This window comes from Carettochelys insculpta, chromosome 25 (genome assembly GCF_033958435.1).
Source record: "Carettochelys insculpta isolate YL-2023 chromosome 25, ASM3395843v1, whole genome shotgun sequence".
Classification (NCBI taxonomy): domain Eukaryota; kingdom Metazoa; phylum Chordata; order Testudines; family Carettochelyidae; genus Carettochelys; species Carettochelys insculpta.
In genome coordinates, this window is record NC_134161.1 from 6,105,725 (window position 1) to 6,129,448 (window position 23,724).

General features: G+C 44.2%; 1 protein-coding gene across 1 annotated transcript in view; it reads right to left on the reverse strand.

The window, feature by feature from the left end:
* The window catches only part of SIK2 (salt inducible kinase 2), a 97,168-nt gene that overhangs the window by 14,049 nt on the left and 59,395 nt on the right, over positions 1-23,724 (reverse strand). The window contains exons 5-9 of the mRNA XM_074976756.1: positions 17,630-17,754; positions 15,317-15,440; positions 14,428-14,648; positions 12,651-12,803; positions 7,196-7,360 (exon numbers count right to left, since the gene is read on the reverse strand). Of these exons, the coding sequence (XP_074832857.1) occupies positions 7,196-7,360; positions 12,651-12,803; positions 14,428-14,648; positions 15,317-15,440; positions 17,630-17,754 (788 nt within the window). The remainder of the gene's footprint in view (positions 1-7,195; positions 7,361-12,650; positions 12,804-14,427; positions 14,649-15,316; positions 15,441-17,629; positions 17,755-23,724) is intronic.

Sequence of the window (23,724 nt, forward strand, 5' to 3'; positions counted from 1 at the left end):
AGGGGGAACAGAAGTTTTTTTTAAATCCATACAGTACTCGGTAGTTCTTGACTGCAGCATGATTTAACTCAATCCACCCTGCCCAAGATATCTGGTGTGGAAGGAAAACCACCTTCAAGGGCTCCCCTTTCAAGAAATCTCATGGAGTTTTATTTCAAATAGGACAACATTAATGTACACTAGGGAACTTTTGAGGAACACCAGCAGGATCCATATGTGCTACTTAGCATGTGACACATTAGTAGTGCAGACTAGACTTCACACCCCTCTAATATGGGACGAGCACACCACATAGACAAATCCTAAGGACCTTGAATTTCTACCAGTCAGAGGTGGCTCCCAATAAATTGGGTTATCATTGTTTTGATGTTAAAGCTGGCTCGGGTATAACTGTCGAGTATAGGTCAGGAATCCATTGTGTAGGCTCAGCAGAGACGTCTGGACAACAGATGGAAGACTGAAGAGTCATCCTGGGGTTTGACATTTCATGGCTCACCTGATAACATGTCCTCATTCTTGATTTAAGAAGGTTTTAGAAATTTAATCCTTTATTCCTGTCTAGTACTGACCACTGAATATTACATACTTGCCTTTATAATGATGCACACTGCTGTAAATCTTCTCCAAACCTTTCTGAGGGAGTTTCCACCCACTGCCACTGGCCTGTGAGATAGTCTGCTCCTAAATTTTCCTCTTCTGCATTTTCATTTCAGGTCCCTCCAGCCAGATAATTACTTCCCTGCTCTTCACTAATCTCCAGACATTTCAGCAGTTGCAGTTTGACAAAATGATTTAAAGTTCTCTGCAGAATTTAGTCTTATCAGATTAACTTCATAATTAGTTAACTGCTGAGCTGTTTGCAGCTGGGCCAATTGCTCACACAGGCATGGTCTTGGCTTTCTAGTGAAAACCCAATCAGGTTTTCTCTGCATGGTCTTTGATCTGGGACCGTAATACCTTGATAGGGGTTGGGGGGGGGGGGATCATCCAGTAAGTCAGATGGGAACCAGACCCAGGCACAGGGCAGGCATCCAGCTATGCACAGATGGAAGATCCACAAACCCTTTGGATGAGAGATGACTGCCTGGTAAGATTAAGATGTGTGTATTTCTGAGAAAGTTACTTAATTTCTTTCTTTCCTGGACTCATGGAAAGATGACTTCAAGGTAAAAACTGAAATTCTCTTGTTTATCCACTCCTGGCTGAGTAGAAGCTGAGTCATGTTTTGGGAGTGATAACCAGGGACAACTGGAGTTGCGCGTCTATCGCTTCCCCAGTTGTATGACACTAAATGACAGATATTTTGAGGGATAAGCTCAGAAGGGAAAGAATACATTCAGTTTTTGCCTAGAATAACTTGGATTTGCTTTTATTCTGGATACTTCCTGATACCTTTGGCAATATAATTCTTAAACTCCTCCCATTTTTATATCCTTGACTTCCCTGTGTAACATTTCTAGCCTATTTAAAACCCCCTTGAGCAAGCAGCTTGGTGCCAGAAACAGGTTATTTCTGAATCTGTGGAATCCCTGCACTCCCCTTCACACCATTCTTGTAAGCCACGAAGTTATGAACACCTTCTTTTGATCGTAGGCAGAGCAGCATGCACTCCAGAGTCCATCAGTACTGCTCCTTAAAGCCACTTGGGAATCAGTGGGTGACATGACATGCGCCTGTTGACTCAAGTAATGAGATGGGGACTGCTTTCTGTCTTGGCAGCGCCGAGCACGACAAAGTCCATCATCATTAGTGACTTTGATTTTATGAGTTCCTTTCCCAAAAAAACAAAAAGGGGCGGGGGGGGGAAGAGGGGAATTGCACGTGTCTCCCCTCAGGCCTGTCTGAAGAGTTGGGAATGGTGGTGAGGGGAGCTTGCATTACAGGTGCTTACTGGTGCTACTTAATATTGAACTAATGCATTTGTGTGAGAACAGTTCAGACGGCAATGAGAGGCCAAGGCCATGTGGTAGAAGCATTGCCTCTAACAGGAAAAATTTTAATGTCCCCAGCTGTACTCCTTTATAAAGTAACAGGGAAGAAGATTTCCGCCCCCGGGGCCTGAATTTTCTCTGCAATACTTTTAACTTGAATGAAAGTTTTGCACATAGTCCTGAGCTTATGCAGCACTAGCATAATACAGATATTTCCCCTACATACGAATTCTGTTGGCTATTCTGTATAACTAGCATAAGTTCCTATTTATTAAACAGGAGAAGAGATAATAAATAGCCAGTCTGTGCACCTTCTCCCTGAGTCTAGCTGCTAGTAGTGGGGCCTCTGGAGATTGGTGCTGTTTTTGCAGAGGTACAGGGTGCATGACACAACTACACCTCCCCTCCACAGGGGAGCCTGTAAAGAAAAGCACTATTGACACTTGAGGCCTTGCTAGAGGCACTGTCAAGAGACAAGCTCCAGAGGTTAAATCTGCACTGAAGGCACAATTCTGGGCCCCGTGGGCTCTGTCTTGACAGGCAAAAGTGTTCAGCTTTCAACTTAGTTAGCTGAGCAAAACTGCAACATTTCTCAATGCTGACAAAATCCAGGCTAACAAGCTTGAAAGCACATTAGCTAGCTTCTTGTAGCCTAGGCTACCCCTCCAGCTACAACATGGCCAGCTAAACATCATCTTCCCTGGGTGAACTGATTAAAAGGAGCTATTTAAATCATCAATAGGAAAGTCTCAAGTTAAATCACTGATTTTAATAAGCTTTCCCATTTGTACTTATTTATAAAGAACACATTGTCACTGATTGATATAACCATTAACATATGTTGATTTACAGCTAAATAGAGCTTTTATATGAGATTTGTATATCTTTTTATTAGCTAGGAGAGTATTAGCGAGATTTATTTAAGCAATTATATAGCTTACTATTTTCACATGGTTATCAACTTATATTTTGGAAGGTTTGAAAATTATGAATGATTTATTGTTATTTGCTAAATAATTAACTTTTTGCTTATGATTTGTGCCAAGCTGCATTAGGTTGAGAACTAGAATCTAAATGCTCAAAACAGCATATAAACTTTACAGCTATTGCACAAAGCAGATGAGGTAATTTAAACTCATCTTACCAAAACACATTTTGCATTTACAACTATACAATTTATTAAACAGACTGGCTGGTGAGTGAATTAAACTGATTATTTCTCATCAGCTTAGACAAGTTTTAAATATGCTTAAGTGAAAGTGACTAGAGCTTAAGTTCCTACTCATTTAAGTCTCCTGAAAACTAATAGCCTAAATTAGTCAGCCTGACCTACTGTCCCATATTCCTAAAGCTTGCATGGAGAAACAGCTAATTCCTCCTGGCCCCCTCCCCCCACTGATTTTCATATGCAGAAAAGCAGCCTTTAGCAGAAAGGTTTTGATAGAGGCTCAGCATATTTTTTAGAACATTTTATTAGATTGAGTAGCCTTAACATTTTATATTAAATTCAGATTTCATTTTAAATGCTTTTTTTAAAATTCTAAAAGTCCATTTATCCACCCAGTTTCTGGTGGATAAGATCTTAAAAATAGATGGATTTTAAAATTACATTACACTAACTTCATGGAGCTGACACAGTTAAACTCCATCCTATTTGCTGGCAAGCCCATGCCTATTTTTTATTTTATTTAACATGGATAGAGATGAGATTTGATGTTGCAAGTCAGCTACAGTGTGAGGCTAGGATTCAGAGCCCTGTTCTTCAATTCAGCTGGTTTCTATACTATGAGAAGCAGCGCTGAACAATGACATGGCTTTGTGTTCTTCCCAAGGACTGTCAAACTTGGTCCGTTATGCAAACTAAATGACATTTCACATCCCAGGGCCTCAAACTCAGTCTAGGTAGAGCCCTCACTGGATGAAAAATTGGTGTCCGTCCCCCCAACACGCGTGCACACACACAAATGAGCCACGGATATCCACATCAGAAGATGCGGAGGGATATCCATGGATATTTGCAGGGCTCTAAGTCTGGGATCTGAGAATTAAGCTGTTCCCCACCCCCCATGCATCATCAATTAACAAGTTTTAATAATTTGGTTGCCACTGCACAAGCCAGAAGAGATTGTAATTTGTCTTCTGCCCTCTAAGTTAGTTATGTTGCTGCAGCACAAATAACAGTGCAACTTTTTCAAGTAGCCATCTGATAAGACTCAGAATAAAGAAATGGAGCAAAACTGAATAGAAATTTTCCATCATTTCACACATTTCTAAATCTACTGAAAGGAAAACACAGTACTTAAATGTTGGCTGTTACAAAGAATGCTTGTAGAACAAGACTTGAATATTGAAAATGGCTTTCTGTGCCTTTCTTGAACCCTTGGGCTCTTCCAAGCTTCATGTGGGATGAAAACTGAGCCATCAGAAAAAAAGACAGATAATGGCTAAGTTTTCCTAACTCTGATATTTTGGCTCCTGGTCATACTGTTGCTGAATTTTTAACAAGCTTTGGCAGACCAGAGCTAGCAAACCCCCATTATTGGCCAGGATTGAAGTAGCAGGGTTGAGATGCAAGGGCACAGTGATAATGGGGAAGTTTACACAGTGGTTTCATTCCCTGTTGTGCTCGCCAGCAGCATTAGTCAATGAACTTTGAGCGCTAAATTTATGCACAATCTAATTGCCTGCCCAGATGCAGCATTCTCGGGTTAAAAACCAAACATGGAAAAAAGCTATTTAGGTCTCCTGTATTTTTGTTTATGAAATATTTTAAGAAAATGTGTTGCAGACCAGCTCATCTACAACCAAGTGTCCTGTAGGGATTTTGCAAACCAGTATGTTTTCAAAAAGCCTGAGGGATTAGTTTGGAACACAGCCTCTCAGCATGGGCAGCAACTAACTACTTGTAACTCTGTATCACCATGGTCCTACCAACAGCAGAGTGCAGGGAAATACATCCAGTTTTTTTTAGATGAACATCTATAAATAGTTTGTGCTTGTAGTATAAAACATGTTTACATTTACCTAGAACAGCTTTGCTGTCCCATATTTTAAAACATTTTTTTCTTTCCATAGTGTGGGTCACATTTGGGAGTATCTGACACCTCCCTTCCTATGTGTAATTCTGTGGAACTTCTATACATAGATTTATGCAACCAGCTGTCACTGTTGTGGATTTTTGTACAGTCTCTGGCACTTCTGCCTTCTCGAGGTAAACACCCTACTTCTCTCACTTGAAAAAAAAAACTAAGTATCTTTGTCCAAATAATAGTTTCTTACATGGAAAATATTTACATATTTGGTGTTTTGTAGTGCAATTTAGCAGCTGACATGGAGGACAGCCAACACCAGGCATATGGCCAGCTGGTTCTCTGCAGAGTACCACTGGCCCATGGATCGCAGTCTGAGAATCTCTAGTACACAAGGACTAAGATCTAGCCAACATAAAATTCAAGGTTAGTACAATTGCATTCTAGAGACTAAAGTAGTCTGTGTGCTGGCCAATTCTAGTCAAGCTGCATTATTAAAAAACAAAACCCAAATTGAAAGGCAAGAGAGATATTTCGAAGGATGCTTCTTTTAAGCCTTGTGACTTTTTTGGCCATTTGCTTTCAAGCGAATCAGTAGCTTTTCCATTGCCCAAGGATCACACACAGCTATTCAAATCAGTGATGTGAAAAACCTCTGAAGCACTACTGTCAACATTTAACTATCCTCAAGAAAAATCCTTCACGTGGTCAAGTGGGAACTAAAAAAGATGGTTTAAATCCAACAATATAATTTCCAAGATTAAAATTGTGATAAGGCCAGTGTTAGTGTGAATCAACACATTTTTGAACAGTGCATCATCCACTGGGAAACTTAAGTTCTCTCCATACCTTTCTGCTCCCTACACATTGCTGTACATACATAATCAGGCAAAATACATCCAACCTGCTGCTGTTCCATTCAGAGAGTTAACTATAGTATCTGTATACTTGTATAGATGTGGGGCTGTCACTTCCTACTAGCAGGTGTAAATCTTAAGTGTGGAGGTACAGGTAGCCTACACAAAACCGTCCATTTTGGTTGCAGGAAACAAACCCCGTTAAATGGGACTGCAATTAAACACAGTCCTTAGAACAGATTTTATATATAATTGTTGCAGAAATTGCCTTACTGCAAGGATTAGCTGTGACCCCTTTGAGACATCATTTTGCTAATAGTTTCTGTTAGTATTAATGTCGCTGCTGGCTACTTACTGTTCAAGAAATGACCTACAGTGGTAAAAATAAATAAATACTATATTTACTGAAGTACTTGAGTCTGTTTTCCTGTCTGTCATGTGACTGCAGTGGGGCAGGGAGGACTACTCTTAGTGGTAGCTGGTAATGCAAGGCTAATGGTTTAGGTCTTGTTTTCAACAAGCTAAATTTCTGGAAAAAAAAGTCTTGCAGGTGGAAGCTTCCAAGCATGGATTCAGCACAAAGGAAAAAGGGTTTGGGAAGCTGGAAGTGTATCCAATGCCCCTTTTTATACTTTGAAGCTAGTGAAAAATATACATCTATGCATAAGTCAGTTGCACAAGTAAAACTCTTGGCCTGAGGAGTTTTCTTCAAGCTAACTTTTACATTGGGGGAGGAGGAAAAAAAAAAAACCTTAACAATGGAGGTTGATTTGTTTCAAAAATGGCGGTTCAGGGGACTTGGAATATTGGAAGGCAGAGTAAAGAGCACGGGACATGTAAAGCTGTCAAAGGTGTACGATGAACTCAGTATCTTGTCATATTTCTCATCTACACATATGTGATGCAGGCACATTTATACCTCATGCAGCAGTAACAGCTGTTGAAGGAATTCATCATGCTCTGACTGCCTTACCTTTCTCCCGATGACTGATCAGCCTTTGCCACATCACCCAAACAGACAGGATGAGTAAGTTTTGCTTTTGAATACCTCAGAGGCAAGTAAGGGTGAGGTGATATGAAGAGCTGGGGTTATCCCACTCTGGAATATATGGCTCTGAGGGATCCTAGTTGGCATGAATCAAGGTTGATCCAATGAAGTCAGTGACGCCGTCTTTCAAAAACTGAGAATCGAGTCCCTCTTAGGCGTTCTGCACTATAAAATATATATGGTCTAAAAGCCCATGTGTTTGTCTTTCAATGAGTTAACCATAAGGGACAGATCATTCCAGAATCAAATTATTGCCTAAAAGTAGCATTAACAGTACCAACACCCCCAAACTGGAGTGACAACAACAGATAGCTAAGTTCTGAGATGTACCTTGGGGATATCCACACTCTCTTCCTCCATGAACGCTGACTCTACGTGGCAACTGGATGGGGGAAAGGAGAAGGCTTCTGCAGCTGAGGGGGGTGGCAGGACTGGAGACCTTAGCAGCCTTGCATTCTGTGAACGCAAGTTCACTGAGGGCCCCACGGCTTGTGTCTGAAATAGAACAAAACCAACACCCTTAGGACAAAAGGGGAACCATGAAGAATGAAAAACAAGACAACTGCAAACAGCCTGTTATATGGGCACCCCTGAGGAGTGCAGATTTTACTGCTTATCACAACAGGGTTAGGAGGGAGGTTTGGTACTAGTCAGGCTTGTCATGTTGAATAAAAGGAGAGAGTTGAAGTGCCTCAGCTGAATTACTTAAGATTGTTGGCACACAAGCATTAACAACTTTAAAAACAGTCCCACTCAAAGGTAGCAGATGGGAGTTACTGCCTACTCCTTCATACAGCAACACAGCCTTGCAGGTTTACACATCAGCATTCAGTTAGTAAATAGAAAAATTTATGTTTCTGAACAAAGAGCATCTCTTCAAAGATAACACAAGAAAACTACATGGAATCTCCAGAGGCTCTGAGCTGTTCATTTTCCTTACTCCACAAACCTTCCCCCCCACCCCCACTGTCATGTACTCAATGTTTCATTTTAGAAACTTTACCAAATCTCAGTTAAACTGATGCAAATGCCTCTTAAGTTGTTTGAAGATTGTCTACTCAACTTACCCATGTGGAACAAGACACGGAAAGGGAAGGAGTGGGATGTCAAATCAGGCACACTTAGAAGGGACTTACCCAGGGAGAACATAGTAGTGAAAGCAAAAGGGCACCAAACTCCAGGCCAATGTGGCAAAATCAAGAACCTGACAGTTATAGGCATAAAAGACATAAGGATCCCCCAAAATGCTTGTTCATGAAAACTCAAACTGCACCACACATGTGCTGTTGGTGTCAACCCTACAAGGCTGAACAGATCCACATTATAAAACTGAGGAAACTGCACCTATGCAAACCTTGGGTGACAGTGGAAATAAAAGCAGGACTGCTTCATACTGAAGGGGCTATTTTGTGATTTTTCTTTTTCATCTGTCAGTTTCCACCTGCTCAGCTGATGCCGCAGTCACATTGACCAGACTTCCTTTTTTTTTTTTTTTTTTAAACAGGAATTTGTTTCCAAAATAAGAGCCATAAGACACACAACTTCATTCAATAAGCAGCTGGGGGTTAGTTTTACTGGGAGTTAGGCGTACCACTTCACAATAAGACGTCCCCTCAAAGCAATGTCATCGCGATGGAGACAGAATTCCTCCACTGTCCATGAAAGCCAATGACTTAGAGGTAACCTTCCCATAGTCAGCTAGGTATGGGGGGAAAAATGTAGCACAATCATTGAGAGTTACAGGCCTGGTTAAGTGCCTGTGTGTGCAACACAGACATAGCCTTATCCTGTAATTACACCTGCATGAGCCTAGCAAACAAATCAAGCATTTACAAAAACCTGAGTTTCAGACAAAAATATTAATCAGATTCGAAGAGATAATGGGGATCCCAAGTGTAAACTAGGCTCTGGTGGATTCTGATATTTTGCCGTCACCCTGTTGAGATAGTGCTCAAAAGTCTGTAAAATGCACAGCATTTTTTACCCCAGGAATCCTTATTTGCAGCTGAACAAGTGGCAGCCTTGGTGGGAATATTAGTAAAATTCCTTAGTATAGACACAGTGAGCATCTGTCACTTGTCCTGCACTAGGGATGTAACAGTTTTTAGTTGAACAGCTCACCCAGAAGTGTATAGTAAGTTGAGAGGCTCGGCCCCTACCCCTGCTCGTGCCAGGATCAGGCAGTTTCTTCCACTGCTGCTCTGCTTTTGAAAGGCTGAACCACCATGCAGGCTGGCTCAACTTCTGTCCCCTGTGGGGCGATTGAGCGGTTCTCCCTTGCTGCTCTGTATTTAAATTTTAAATGCAGAGCAGCAGAAGTGGGGAGTTAGGATAGAAGCTGAGCCAGCCTGTGTGCCAGCTCAGTCTTTTCAATGCAGAGCAGCACGGTTGGGTGTGGGGGGTGAGGATGCAGTTAACCAAGTAACCCACAGAAATTTTGGCGGTTACTTGGTTACCAGATTGCTCGCTCTGCAAGATCCATATCGGGGATAACTTCTTAGCCATCCAGTCATTTACAAACTGTTCACAGAGCTGATCAAGTTTTTGACTTCCACTTGATGGGAACACAAATCAAAATCGGTTACAAATAACCCCCAGAGTACCATGGCTGCCCTGATCCTTCCTGCAAAAGGGTAATGCCAGAAGCCAGGTATAGATGCAGACACATCTAGACACGGTAGCACTCAGTATACAGAAAGGGCCGGTAACCCGGCAGAATATAGATACATATTTTCAATATCACTAAAAATTTACAATGATTCATCTTAAGTTAATTATTTTATAAGGGCTGAGTCCCTCATGATTCCAGTTAGGTATTCTGGAAATGAAAAGCTATGCAATATTATTGTACTTTATTGAAACAACAGGAGAGCCTGTAAAAGGAACACTAAGGGGAATTTTTTGGAACAAAACATGACGAACTGTACATGACCTTTCTGTTTTGAGGAAGTAACTAGGGAATAAAGTGATCAAATGGCAAGAGCAAAAGTGCCCCAGAGCCTGTACTGAATCCATCAGTTTTGGAAGCATAATAGAAGATACTGAATGGATTGCCTCTTGTGAGAGTTGATAAAATGCACATGATCTCTTAGAGATTCACACCAATTAGTTAATCATCATATTGGTTTACACAGAAAGATGCTGAAAACCTCAAAGGAATCATTTACAGTGCTCAGCCACCTGTGCTTCAGGACTGCTAGCAAAACCAGATTCCAGACCACACGTCTCAGGAGTCTCATGCTGGTCTCAGCAGAAACGACATTGTGTTTAGTGACAGGTATACGCACTATGTACAGAAGGAGAATGGTATCTGCTGCTTAGATACCACAATGAATAGGTACCTTACATAACTAGATCAGACAGACCAACCTTAAGATTTATCTTGGGTATCACCTCACTGCAGCAAACTTAACTACAAGCAGAATGCACAGCTCAGCAACATCAGTGGGGGAAAGTTGGCATTAATCTGCAAAATATCCCTTGAGACAGGGTGACTATATTTCCCAATGCTGAATACGGGACAGTTTGTAAAATTACTCCTTATCAAGCAAGTTTATCGGCAATCAAAACTATGCAGTACAAACTTTCAAATTAACATCAAGCTGAGCCCTTGTTAAAACCAAACACTGTGTAGCTTGAGTCTTTTTATTCACCTTCTTATTTTAAGGTTTGTACAAGGAGAGGTGACAAACACACACAATCCCATACATCTCTCATGTGTGAGTGTGAGAGAGAGACTAACTGATAGGACCCCTCCCAAGCCTGCCTGACTAGTGCTCTTCACCCTCCTTGCCTGGCTGGGCCCCTGGGAAGCAGGAGCCTGTTCTGGCACTGCATTTTTACAAGCCAACATGTGGGGCATACAGGTTCACAGACCCTATCTTCCCCAATTTTCTGTCATACCAGAATGTGGCGAGCCTTTCAGCACTGTATGGGAGGGAAGGGACAGGAGGTGCTTCTAGCTGCAGGGAGGTGGGGGGAAGGGATGAGATGGCCTGTGCCTTTGCAAAGGTTGGAGAGGATGGGGTGCAGTGGGGCCTGAGGGGGACTGCTGGCCAAGATCCAGCCTGCAGCAGGGACTGAACTGATGGACTAGCATGGAGAGCAACCAACCCCACACAGCCACACTGATTCACTAGTCTTGCACACACACCCTTATCATCAGCCACTGGACTCCCCCACACCTGACTCAAGCTTGATGTGTGGGAGGCTGGCAAGCATGGACGCAGCCAGCAGTAGAACCCACCAGTACTAATGGGAGATGGGAAGAGAGAAAATAGAGCACAATTTTCCACATTTTTAAGAAGAAGTCAGGACACCTGCAGGAGGCCCTTAAATACATGACCATCTCTTTAAAACCCATGATACCCGGTCACCCAACAGAGACCAAAACTTAAGAGCACTGAACAGAGCACTGAGAACATTAGGCCCCCTCGAAACAAATTCCTTTCACTCATCTCTAGATAATCCCCTCTAAGAAGTTCAGGAGCTCGTGTGCAGATTATATTCAAGGTGACTGGAGCACAGTGGGGTTTGCAGCACAGCTGAGCTGATGGAGAAAGGAACTTGTTAGTTACTGACAGCAAAGAATGCCAGATCCTCAGAAAGGCAGAAACCGCCCATTAGAAAGTAGTGCAGCAGCAGCAGCAGGAAGCTTTTCATTTCTATGTCCACCACAAGCTGCACCTGGAATGTTGAGGGTGAAACACAACTACTTAAGCAATTACTGGAGATTAAGGAGAAAACTCCCTCTCCCCATTAATTCTGAGGAAAAGTGAAACCACTGGTGGCTTGATCTCCAATTTGCTGCTGCCCTGAGCCAACAGCCTCTGTTCGCCTCAGGTAGGAGGCAAGATCTTCCATCACAGAGAACTACTCATGGTGTGCACACAGGCCACAAAGTTAGGGTGATCCATTGCAAGGAGCAAGTCTGATCCAGTCTGGCCTCAAGTTCCCTCTGAGCTGCGCAGCTACGAGGCCGTACAGCATGCTATAGAAGGTTGCATAGCCACACAACCACAGGGGTCTAGAGAGGAGCAAATTGGGAGCTGCTACTGGCAGAGGGAGGTGCCTCTCCCTTTTAGGAACTGGCTGCTGGGAGAGGGCATCTAGCCTGCACCCTAAATCCTTCATCGACAGTTCCAACTTAGAGCCTGCATCTGCAACCAATGTCTTCATCCCCTGCGCTATAAGGGAAAAACTCTGCTCTAGCCCTCAGCTGTGCCTGTGCCTCAAACCCCTCATCCTGGCCAACCCCAGAGCCCCTGCAGCCAGGCACTCACTCCCCTGCACCACAAGCCCAACACTCTGCCCTGCCCCTGAGCCCCCTCTTCCCCATCCCAGCCCCGCAAAACCCTCTGCCCCGCCCTAAATCTCCTCTCACTCTCAACTCCTTGGTCCCACCCTGGCCACACAACACTTCCATGTCCTCTTCAAGCACAGTAATCCTAGCGCTCACAAAAGGAAACAGGAAAGTTGGCCAAGATCCGAGCATTCTCTGCTGTTGCTTAAACAGACAACAGGTATGTGCTGTCTCACATGATTTGATGAGATGCCACAACTGCCAACAAATGAGTCACAAGCAACTGTCTTGTCATATGATGGTTCCTAACAGAGACGAATGCAAAGCAGTCTACCCAGAGCAATGCAGAAAAGCTTGGGATTCTGAAGACGCAGGGAAGCGAAGGGCCCTCTGGCACAGACCTACCTAGAAACAGGGGCTTTCTGAAACAAGAATAATTTCATACAGGGATCAGTCCCGTCTCTGCCTGGAAGGAGGCGTTACCTTGGCGACAGTTTGTTCGGCAACGGTGCTTGGCCGACGCTGTCGAGCATCAAGTCTCTGCTCCACAGGGAAGCTACTCCGATGTGACTTGAGTCTCTCCACTAACAGGTAATAGATAGCAGCAAAGTGGTTATAACTCTTGTTCTGCAGAGACTAAAAAGAGAAACACAAGTGTCTTAAGTGCAGCCAACTATGTGAATCTTTCACAGGGAAGGGGAGGGGAAACCTGAGCCCCCATTCCGCAAAACTACAAAACAAGGAACTAGGAGAGAAACCTCACTTTTATCAAAACCAAATGCTTAACGGGAGGGGGGACCTCAAGCATTTACCTGGAAACCAACTGAACCAGAGAAAGTTTCAAGCCAACATGGTCATGCAGAGAGCACGTCAGCCTCTGAGGCTCAACGTTTTTTTTCGCTTAACGGAGCCAAACCGCTGGAGCTGCATGTGGGAGTCTACACCCAGAATTGGTGCTCACTGGGTGTCTCTTCTGCTGTGATAGTTGGTGTCTGGAACTCTAATGCTTTTCTGAGCCCTCGGACGGGAGCAAGCTCCATGACCTTACTATACAGCGTCAGCAACTCCAAACCCTCCGCGGCCCTGGAGAGCTGAGCCCTGGAGTCCCAGCACCCACACTGAGCCCTTTCTGACAGGAAGTGTTAATGGTGCAGCCTCCACACTTGCTAAAAATACCAGCCATTCTAAGGAAATGAGCGTGCTGAGTCCTGAGGGAGCCTTTTGAACATTTATTTCTGGTAAGAGGCACGATTTGGAATCCAAAAAAGAGAGTCAGCACTTGCTACTCTTATGCTTCCTTTTACTTTCTTCTGAATTTTACACATCCCCCATCCTCTCCGAAGTGTAAGAACAAGTTCCTCTGCTTCTGATTTTGCCATTCTCCACAGGCCTCAGATGCTCGCCCCAATACCACCCTGTAGATGGAACGGAGCAGAAACCAAACAAAGCTCCCGTGCTTTACTTTTCTGCCAAAGAATCAGCTTTATTGTCAACACAAAGCTCTAGAGCGTGACGGGGGGAGGCAAGAGGTAAGAGGCAAGCTTCTGTACCCCAAGAGGGGGTCTTACAGGGCTACCACTTTACAAGCTCTGCAGCCTGGGAATGTTTAACCTGAATTATTCACAGGCATTGCAGTTTGTGCTGTGATCCACTGTAACAGTTGTAATCCCAAATGATTGCAAGTGCATGTTAACATAGCCAATAATCATTCATAAAAAGAACCACCTCCAGTTCTGGAGACCCTTGGATGCATGGCGTGAATTCACTAACCTGTCCCCTCAGGAGCCAGGGGTTACAACTGTGATGCCCAGAACAAAGGAAAATGAATGAGGTGATTTCTTCCCAGGTCCCCCTTTTTATATAAGCCCCACGAATTTTGCTCACGCTGCAAGTATCTGTCCCTCAGAAGCCCTGGTTGCTGAGAAGTTCATCACATTCAGAGAAATCTTTCCAGTTACCAGAGAGACTCATTTCTCTGATCTCTTTTATTAATCGGTTATTAAGATTTGGGACCAATGTTGGCTAGAGAAGTTGTAAACAACAGGATTTTTAAATCTGCAAGAAATTGGTGCATTTCTTCTGTAACTTGCCTTTTCTTGGAAGGGTCTGTGCAGCTGTTACTGTAACAGCAGTGTGACTTTATTGCAAGAGTTAACATACAGAATGTTATGAGAGAGACTCAGGTAAAATTCAGATCAATTAAGCAGGACAGTGAAGGGGCTCCCTCTGGGGTTACATCTCTGTGGAAGGTCTGTTTTACCTCAATGGTTTTCTGTTGGTCTATTCCAAGGCTGTGCATCAACCGCAAGACCTGCTCATTATACTCTCCAATGGAAGGCTCATTTTCCTGTCCTTGTGGATAGAGAATGGGTCTCTGCACAGGAACTTCTATTAGCATCCACTTATGCTCCTTTATCTGAGCAATAGACAATCTCTTCGATGGGTCTAGGACCAGCATTCTCCTGATGAGGTGCTCGCACTCTGTTCAAATAAAAATAAAGTAAGAACAGGAACGTGACATAAACTCCTATTAAACAGGACATAGTGCACACACTGTATTATTCTGGCATCTCTCGATGAAGGGCAACAACAGGAAACTGTCCTAGTTCTACTTAATTTTTGTGCTAAATAAATTTCCTGTCAGTTAAAACAATCGTTTCAGCTAAAGACTTCAATTCACAACAAGAACAAAGCCATGCTGGCATTAATTCGAAGCATCTCCCCACAAAACACAAGGATAATAATATTGAACACTTAGGAAGCCACTTGATATATTCAAGGCAGTGTCCCTTTAATTTGAATTCGACTGTTGACAACTGCTTCCCCTCCTGCAAGCTAGCACCCACGTCACCAGTTCTGGAGTTATATTATCAAACGTCTCCTCTTTGTCTGCAATCAGGAGTGACACAGACATACCTAAGAACTGGATCAAACTAGGAAAAGATTCAACAGGCTTAAGTAACAATGCATTAGTGTGCCACAGATTTAAAGACTGTGACATCCTAGCACATCAATTAGTTATGAGGTGTGTTGGGGTTTTCTTGTTTGTCTTTTGCTTTTGTGTGAAAAAAAAAGCAGTCAAAGAACAAAGGAAAACCCAATCTTCATTAAGCTAAAGGGATGATTTTGTTTCCACTGTATCTGCCTACCTTCTGACATGAAATAGGGGATCCTGAACCTTCCTTCCAGAACCCTTTGTCTCAGAATAGGGAGCGTAGGTCCATCAAAAGGTAATGCTCCACAGACCAGGACATACAGAACTACACCCATGCTCTGGAAAACAGAGAACATGATTGCTTTTACCATTCAGATGCACACAAGCACTCTTTGCTCTGAGATCTGCCATTGAAACTGCAGGCTATCACTGAAAAAAATTAAAGTTGTTTCTACATTCTATGGAAACAATGTTAAAGAAAAAGGAATCATGTATCTGAAAATCCCTAAACCTTAAAATCCTCAACTAACCAGCAGTGGGTAGGCTTGCAATGCCTTTGGTAAAGCTGCTGTGTGAAATGGATTAAAATACTCCTCTGTCTGCTTGTGCAAAGCTCCAAAGGGTTGACCGAATCGTACATGAAAAATGAGCCTCTATGCCACCCATGATTCCATTTCACCAGAGTCAAACAAAACCCCCAAATTCCAATTGTTCAGAAGACAGAAACCTTAACCTCTCTTGTTCACTGACTTGCGAAGTTTTAGGGGAAAAAACACACTGATGTTTTTCATGAACTGTGATGCTTCACTGCAGTGTACAAGGCCCTTTTGAGAGATTACATAAGATGTGCAAAGGGATAATACACAACCAGAAGAGCAGTATGAAGCCAATTGTCAGATTCATTTCTGAACCGGTGTGTGTTACTTGGCAATGTGAGTGCAAACAATCTTACAAAATTCATCAAAGACAGTAATTCTGTACTGAATTAAACTGCAATACCAGTTCCTGGGGGCAAGGAAAAAAGCATTCCAACTGCACAGCAAAGGTGTGTCAGCATATTGAGATTTTTTAAAACTAAAATGATTAAGTATTGGAGGGGAAGCCATGGTAATCTGTAGCCTCAAAAACAATGAGAAGTTAGTCTAGAAGACTTCTCATTGTTCTTAAAATTATTTAAAAAAAATCACCGTTTTTACTTGTCTACCAAATCCTGAGTTGAAGACTGCTTTCCTCCTGCCAGCTAAGCGTTATAGAGACCATTTCCGTAAGCTGCTTTACCAGTTGTCACCTGTAGCACGCGAAAGTCAGTATCTTGAACTCAGGTCTTAGCAGCTATGCGAAGGAGAAAACTGCTTTTCTGAGGTTTTAATTTACAATGTAAATACATTTGTGGTCTTATTCTTTTGCAGGGAGATTTTGTTAGCGAGCTGAATGTGCAAACCATTTTCAAAATATGTACCAAAAACCTCGACAATTTCTCATTCAAACACTGCTCATGTTATTTTGAACCTTGGGCATGGCTGGAGAGTAATGGGCTCATCTGGCAAAGCGATAACCTTTGCTCATTGAAGAGGAGTGTTTTTAGGGACAGTGTTTATTTACTAAAACAACATGGGTCTCTGTAGATGAGCAGCTGCAATGTGAACTTATATGCACTGCCCCATTTGTGAACTGAGCTCTTACTCGGAAATTAATCTGCATCTCTCTCATGAATGCAGCATTAGCCAGTGCGCTTCTGGTGCCAAAGTGCAGACTGCTGAATTACACTGTATCTCCGAGTGCTTCAGGATATGGAAACATCATCATCATCATGACCAGAATAGTAAAATCAGATTAAAAACAAAAACAAATTAAGAAGGAAAAGTCTCACATCTGACATTGCACTGAAGAGCGCAAGGAACCTTGCTCAATGCATTTTTCTCCCTCTTTCACTTCATGCCATTTTGGTGATTCTCTCTCTCTTCTTCCCTTCGACCAACAACCAGGGAAATAAATGCACATACTGATTCAACAGTATGCATCTGCCTGCAGCAGAATGGCACGAGGCACACAGCTTCTCTCTCTCTCTCAACTCAGAGAGAGGGCAGCCAGGAGCTCCTTCCCATTTGTGTTAGTGACTCAGACTCAACAATTTACATCTTGAATTCCCTGCAGGAGAAGGAAGTCTGTGCAGTGAAGCAGGGACATCCATGCAAAGAACTGATTCAGAACCCCATATTCAGCAATTCAGGAACAGTGACAGCTTTTTGGATTAGCTAAATTATTTCTTGCAGCGACTTGATGTGCATCTACAATGTGACCTTAATGCCAACCTGGATTCAAAGTGACTTTACAAAGCAAGGTCCTAGGCTTCAAAACAAATGGGCTTGGAGGTCTTTTGTAACTCGGTGGGGGGAAGTGGGGGGGGGAGAGTGGAAAGCCAGAGGGAAACAGCCTGTCTTGTAGCCTAAATGAACCTCAGAGAGTATCACAATGTTAAAAATTTCTAGCAGGTGATTTTGATCTAATAAATAATAAAATAAAATACCCAGATATCCAGTTGGGGTCCTTCATATTGCTGCCCTTCAAATACTTCTGGGGCTGCATACGGGGGGCTTCCACACCAGGTAGTGAGAGGCTCTCCACTTTTATAGAAATTTCCAAACCCAAAATCTGTTAGGAAAGAAAAAAAAACACAGCTACATTTTAAAAGCAACATCCACCAACGCCCTGGTGCAGATATGCACTGACTGGGCCAAAAGGCCCAGTTCTGATCACAGCCCTGAATTTTCTGCAGCAGCCAGGAACAGTTACTCTATTTGTCATTCACAGTGCAGGTTGCTAATTCTTACCAACAATTGCACAACTAACCCCCTCCACAACCAGCAAAATGTAGTGGTTAATTTCACTAAAATCTGGGATTACAACAATGTAAACATCTAATTAAGTGAGAGGGGGGCAACCAAGCTGAGCTGCTTATTCACCTGTAAATGTGTAAGATTCAGTATTGAGTCTCTGTTCTGGTATGGCTATGGTCTGAAGAAGTGGGTCTGTCCCATGAAAGCTCACCTAATCAATTATTTTCTTAGTCTTTAAAGCGCTACTTCACTGCTTTTTTGTTTTGATAGTATTGAATCTGAGTGCTGTCTCTCTCTAACCCTTAGCACACTCAGGGTACAACAAACACCGACAATCGTGGCATCAACTTTGCCGGAGCTCCTCTGCCTCGTCTCCAAAGCCAGCAAGTATGTGAAAACACACAGGGCCTTGTACGAGCAAGGTAACCTGCCACCGCTCACTTCCGGATAACTCTACAATTTAAAAAGTGTTCTTTATGGCCCGAAAAAGGAACCCCTTTGGTAACTTTTACAAGAAAACCTAAAAAAATTCAAATGCCAAAAGGCACAGGTAACTGCTTAATGAGGCTTAATTCAAAATTAAAATCAGTTAAAAAAAGTTTTAGGTTCTACACAACTTCCTCTCCCCCCACATTACTTTCCAGTTTGTGCAGTTTTAATAGCGCACTTTTCTATTATGTGGAAAAAAAAATACTGAACAAGAGAGCGTACAAATTACTGACTCTAATAAGGGCTACTATTGTAACAGTTAATACCTCAAGGTTCCTTTGCACTATATACTGTATATACACATCTGTGCTTTGAAGGGTTTACAGACAAAACACAATTGTCAAGGGTGGGAGGAGAAACAGAGACTCAGAGACGCAAAGTGATTTGCCCAAGGGCACACCACTGGTCCGCGGCAGAACTTAAGGCCAGGCCCATCAATAGGGGCTGCGGGAGAAGGGGACAGTTGCCCTGGGCCGTGCCGAAGGGCTGGCTGGGGAAGGCTAGCCCACATCCCCACCCCTTCTGCTACAGGCCCTGTCCCTTCCTGGAACCCAGAACTAGGCCTCCCTCCCACCTTGCCCATGCAGTCTTTTGGCTGTCTTGGGTAAGGCACAGAATCTTGGTCTCCTGACCTGTCCATTGACAAATGGAGCCTCTCAAAGGAAGCATCAAAACTGTCAATTCAAACATAAGAGCAGCCACACTGGGTCAGACCATCTAGCTCAATATCCTGTGTTCTGGCAGTTGCCAATAAAGAGCTGGCAGATGCTCAAAGTCAACAAAGTGGGGAGCAGAGCAGGGGGGAACCAGAGAAAATATGTTTGCTCCACTCTGTTTCAGTAGTCACAGCGATTACATCTAACAGTAGATTCAAACACAGTCAGTGTAATTTTTAAGCTGACGTCCCTTCAGGTTTTGACTAGCGATTTGAACTTTGACAATCTCTCTCAAAAAGTTGCTCTTGCATAGATATTAACTTCGAGAGAGCAATTGTGTGGCATTAACTTGTCCGAGCACGTACAATGGACTTTAGCAAATGAATTACTAATTGAGAATAGCAGGGACAAAATACGCCCAACCTCAAACCACTACTGTGAAGAAACAAAGCAAAGCATGGGGAATGTTGTGTGTCCGTTGCCACAAACCACAGCAGCTCTCCGGCTCTCACCTGCCTTCCACACACACTTTCTAATCAAAGCCTTCAACACTTGACAAAATTCTGATCTCATCTGCCTCCCTGCTCTTACTTCTGGCCCTCTTTCTCTCTTTACTCTGCCCACGTTTCATGCCCTTTCAATTCACTCACATGTGGCTGAGTGCCTTTTTCCATATTCCTTCTTTCTCCTGGTACACCTGTTTCAAATTCCTTTTCCAAACCCCCTTCCTTCAACAAAGAAGTCAGTGCTAACCCAGAAAGTGGGGTTAAGTATTCAGTAATACATTCTACAAAATAAACCTGCACTGCACTGCTCCTGCTCATCTCTTGTGAAATTCCCACTCCACCAAGTCAGTGGAGGTTTTGCCACTGATCTCTGTGGAACCAGGATTTCTCTCTTACTTTGTGAGGGAGATTTTTTTTTTTTTTTCATATATCAAACTGAAGTGTTAGGTTCTTGGGCCATTGACATTATGTATGGTAAACAAATTACTGTTCAGCAAATTTAGTAGTAGTAGTAGTAGAAGTAGTAGCATCCTTCAGTCTACGTAGACTATGGAACGTGCCCTTCGTAGTTCCGTTTGGCATCCTCATTTGCAGCGTCAGCTGTGACTGTGAAGACCCACATGAGAGTGACAGTCCTTGCTGCATCTGTTGCATATGTAATGGGTGTCTGGCATGTCCTTGCTGTGCTTTCTGTGGGCTCGCTTCTCCTTTGCTAGCTGTCTGATCCTCAACTCACCCTTCTGAAGGCCCTTGTATAGTTCCTGCCTCCATCTGCTGCGATCGTCTGCCAGCTCCTCCCAGCTGTCTGGCTTGATATCTACTTCCCTGAGGTCTCTGTTGCAGACATCTTTGTAGCGCAGCTGGGGGCGTTCAGGAGGTCTTTTGCCAGAGGCTAGCTTGCCATACAGGATGTCTTTTGGGATCCTTCCATCGTTCATCCTGTGGACATGGCCAAGCCAGCGGAGCCGCCGCTGCCTGAGGAGCGTGTGCATGGTTGGGATTCCAGCTTGCTCAAGGACGGCGGTGTTGGACACTCTGTCCTCCCACGATATTCCAAGGATGCGCCTGAAGCAGCGCAAGTGGAAGACGTTCAGCCTCTTTTCCTGGCAGGCGTACAGGGTCCAAGTCTTGCTGCCGTAAAGGAGGGTGCTGAGGATGCAGGCTCTGTAGACTTGCATTTTGGTGTGAGCGTACAGCTTGTTGTTATTCCACACTCTCTTGCTGAGTCTGGACAGAGTTGTAGCTGCTTTACCGATCCTCCTATTTAGCTCAGTCTCCAATGACAAGGTGTCAGTGATGGTGGACCCAAGGTAAACAAACTCGTGGACGACCTCTAACGTTTAGTTGTCCATGCTGATTGATGGAGAATCAGCGGTGTCCTGAGCAAGTACATTTGTCTTCTTTAGGCTGATGGAGAGCCCAAAGTCCTTGCACGCATTGGAGAACCGATCCAGCAGCTTCTGAAGCTGGTCTTCTGCGTGTGACACGACAGCAGCGTCATCTGCAAACAGCATCTCTCTGATGAGGACTTCCCACACCTTATATTTAGCTTTCAGCCTTGCAAGATTAAACAGTTTCCCGTCAGATCTTGTGTGCAAAAAGATGCCCTCTGTTGAAGATCCAAAGGCATGCTTCAGGAGGAGTGCGAAGAAGATCCCGAACAATGTCGGAGCAAGGACGCATCCTTGTTTGACGCCGCTCCTGATGCTGAAAGCATCCGATAATGTGCTATCATATTGGACGGTTCCTCTCATGTCTTTGTGGAAAGACTGGATCATCTCGAGTAACCGTGGCAGACAACCTATCTTGTGGAGCAGTTTGAACAGTCCATCCCTGCTGACCAAGTCGAAGGCCTTGGTTCGGTCGATGAAGGCAATACAGAGTGGCTTCCTCTGCTCCCTGCATTTCTCCTGCAGCTGCCTCAGAGAGAAGACCATGTCAACAGTAGATCTCTCTGTGCGGAATCCGCGCTGTGATTCAGGATACACCCTATCAGCAATCTTCTGGAGTCTGCCGAGGATGACGTGAGCGAACAGTTTACCAGTGATGCTTAGGAGGGAGATTCCACGGTAATTGTTGCAGTCGCTTCTGTCTCCTTTGTTCTTATACAAGGTTACGATGTTAGCGTCGTGCATGTCCTGTGGAACCTCTCCCTCTCTCCAGCACAGGCACAGTAGCTCACGTAGGGCTTCCAGGAGAGTGTCTGTGAAACACTTGATTACCTCTGCTGGTATACCATCCTGGCCTGGGGCCTTTCCTACTGCAATATTGTCAATGGCTTTCTTCAATTCATCCACAGTTGCTTCCTGGTCCAGTTCGTCCATTACTGGTAGGAGTTCGACGGCATCGAGGGCTGAGTCAACCATAATGTTCTCGCGTGAGTACAGCTTGGAGTAGGGCTCGACCCACCGCTCTATCTGTTTGGCTTTGTCAGTGATGACTTCACCAGATTTGGATTTCAGAGGTGCCATCTTGTTCTGGGTGGGTCCTAATGCCTTCTTGATGCTCTCGTACATTCCCCTGAGGTTACCAAAAAGTCAGCACTGGTCTGGACGCTGCTGCATAGCTCGAGCCAGTAGTTGTTGGCACAGCGCCTGGCCGCCTGCCGTACAGTTTTTCTGGCTGCTCTGAGCGCTTGCAGGGTAATCTGGCTCGGTGAACATTTGTACTCCAGGAGCGCAGCACGCTTTTTTTCGACAGCTGGAATCATCTCACTGAAGTTAGCTTCGAACCAGTCATTTGTGTTTCTAGCTCTTCTTCCAAACACCAACAAGGCCGTGTTGTACACTGTATCCCTCAGATGCTGCCATCTGGATGTCATATCGGCACCCCCAGGGTTGCTGCGCAGATTGTCCTTGAGGGTCGCTCTGAACTTTTCAGCCCTCTCTGAGTTAGCCTTCTTTCTGGCATCAATGCAGGGCCTTCCAGTTGGTTTAGAGCAGCGCAGCTTCTTGGGAATCACCTTGAGTTTGGAGCAAACTAACGAGAGATCCGTATTGCAGTCAGCACTATGATAGCTGCGTGTCAGAAGGACGTTTTTGAGGTTATCACGTCCAGCAATAACCATGTCTAGTTGATGCCAGTGTTTTGAGCGTGGGTGTCTCCATGACACTCTGTGCTGTGGCTTGGTTTGGAAAAATGTGTTTGTGATGCACAGATTGTGATACGTGCAAAGTTCGAGAAGACGCTGACCGTTTTCATTCATTTTTCCCACACCGAAGTGGCCTAAGCAGGAAGGCCACAAGTCACGATCGGCTCCAACTCTCACACTGAAGTCACCCAGAATGTACAATTGTTTGTGAGCAGGTATTTGCGCTATGGCAGCACTAAGCACATCATAAAACTTGTCTTTTACTTTCGGCGCGGCGTACAGGTTTGGGGCGTAAGCGCTGATCAGGTGGACAGGACCAGTGCGAGTTTGAAGTATGATCTGAAGGAGTCTTTCTGATCCACCCATGACTAATTCCACCATTTGTAGAAGAGTGTTTCTGATGGCAAAGCCAACACCATGCTCCCTGGGTTCTTCTCGGGCTTTACCCTTCCAGAAAAAGGTGTGGTCCTTTTCCTTTAGTGATCCTGAATCTGCGAGATGTGTCTCCTGCAGAGCAGCAATGTCAGCTTGGAGCCTCTTCAGTTCCTCAATCGATGACAGCGGTCTTTCGGGTGTCGCTGATGTCCCGAAGATTTTCAGTCAGACCTGTCAGCATGGTCCGCACATTCCAGCAAGCAAGCTTAAAACTTTGATGGTTTCCTTTTCTTGTTGATTTTCTTATTGCTTTGCCTGGTACTCAGATTTCAGGTCACTTGTCAGGTTTGAGAACCTTAAGCCTCACGCACCAAGTGAGGCAGGTGAACTGTGGTGGGACAGTACCCTATTGGCTGGAGGCTGCCCAGCTTGAGGTGGGCAGTGACTGTCCAGTGAGATGTGACGATCTCCCCCACCATCGGAGGCAACCCTGGCACTCGTTCTCTACGCCAATCGAGCAAGAGCTTATAACCGGTATCTGTTACCTCCCGTGTTGGTTCAACACTGTTAGCGATGCTGGAGTACCTCTCCAGGCGCGAGCTTGGGCGATTAGTGGGACCCTGGGCTGCCCAGACGCCAGTGTTGCCCTCTCGGCTTTACTGATATAG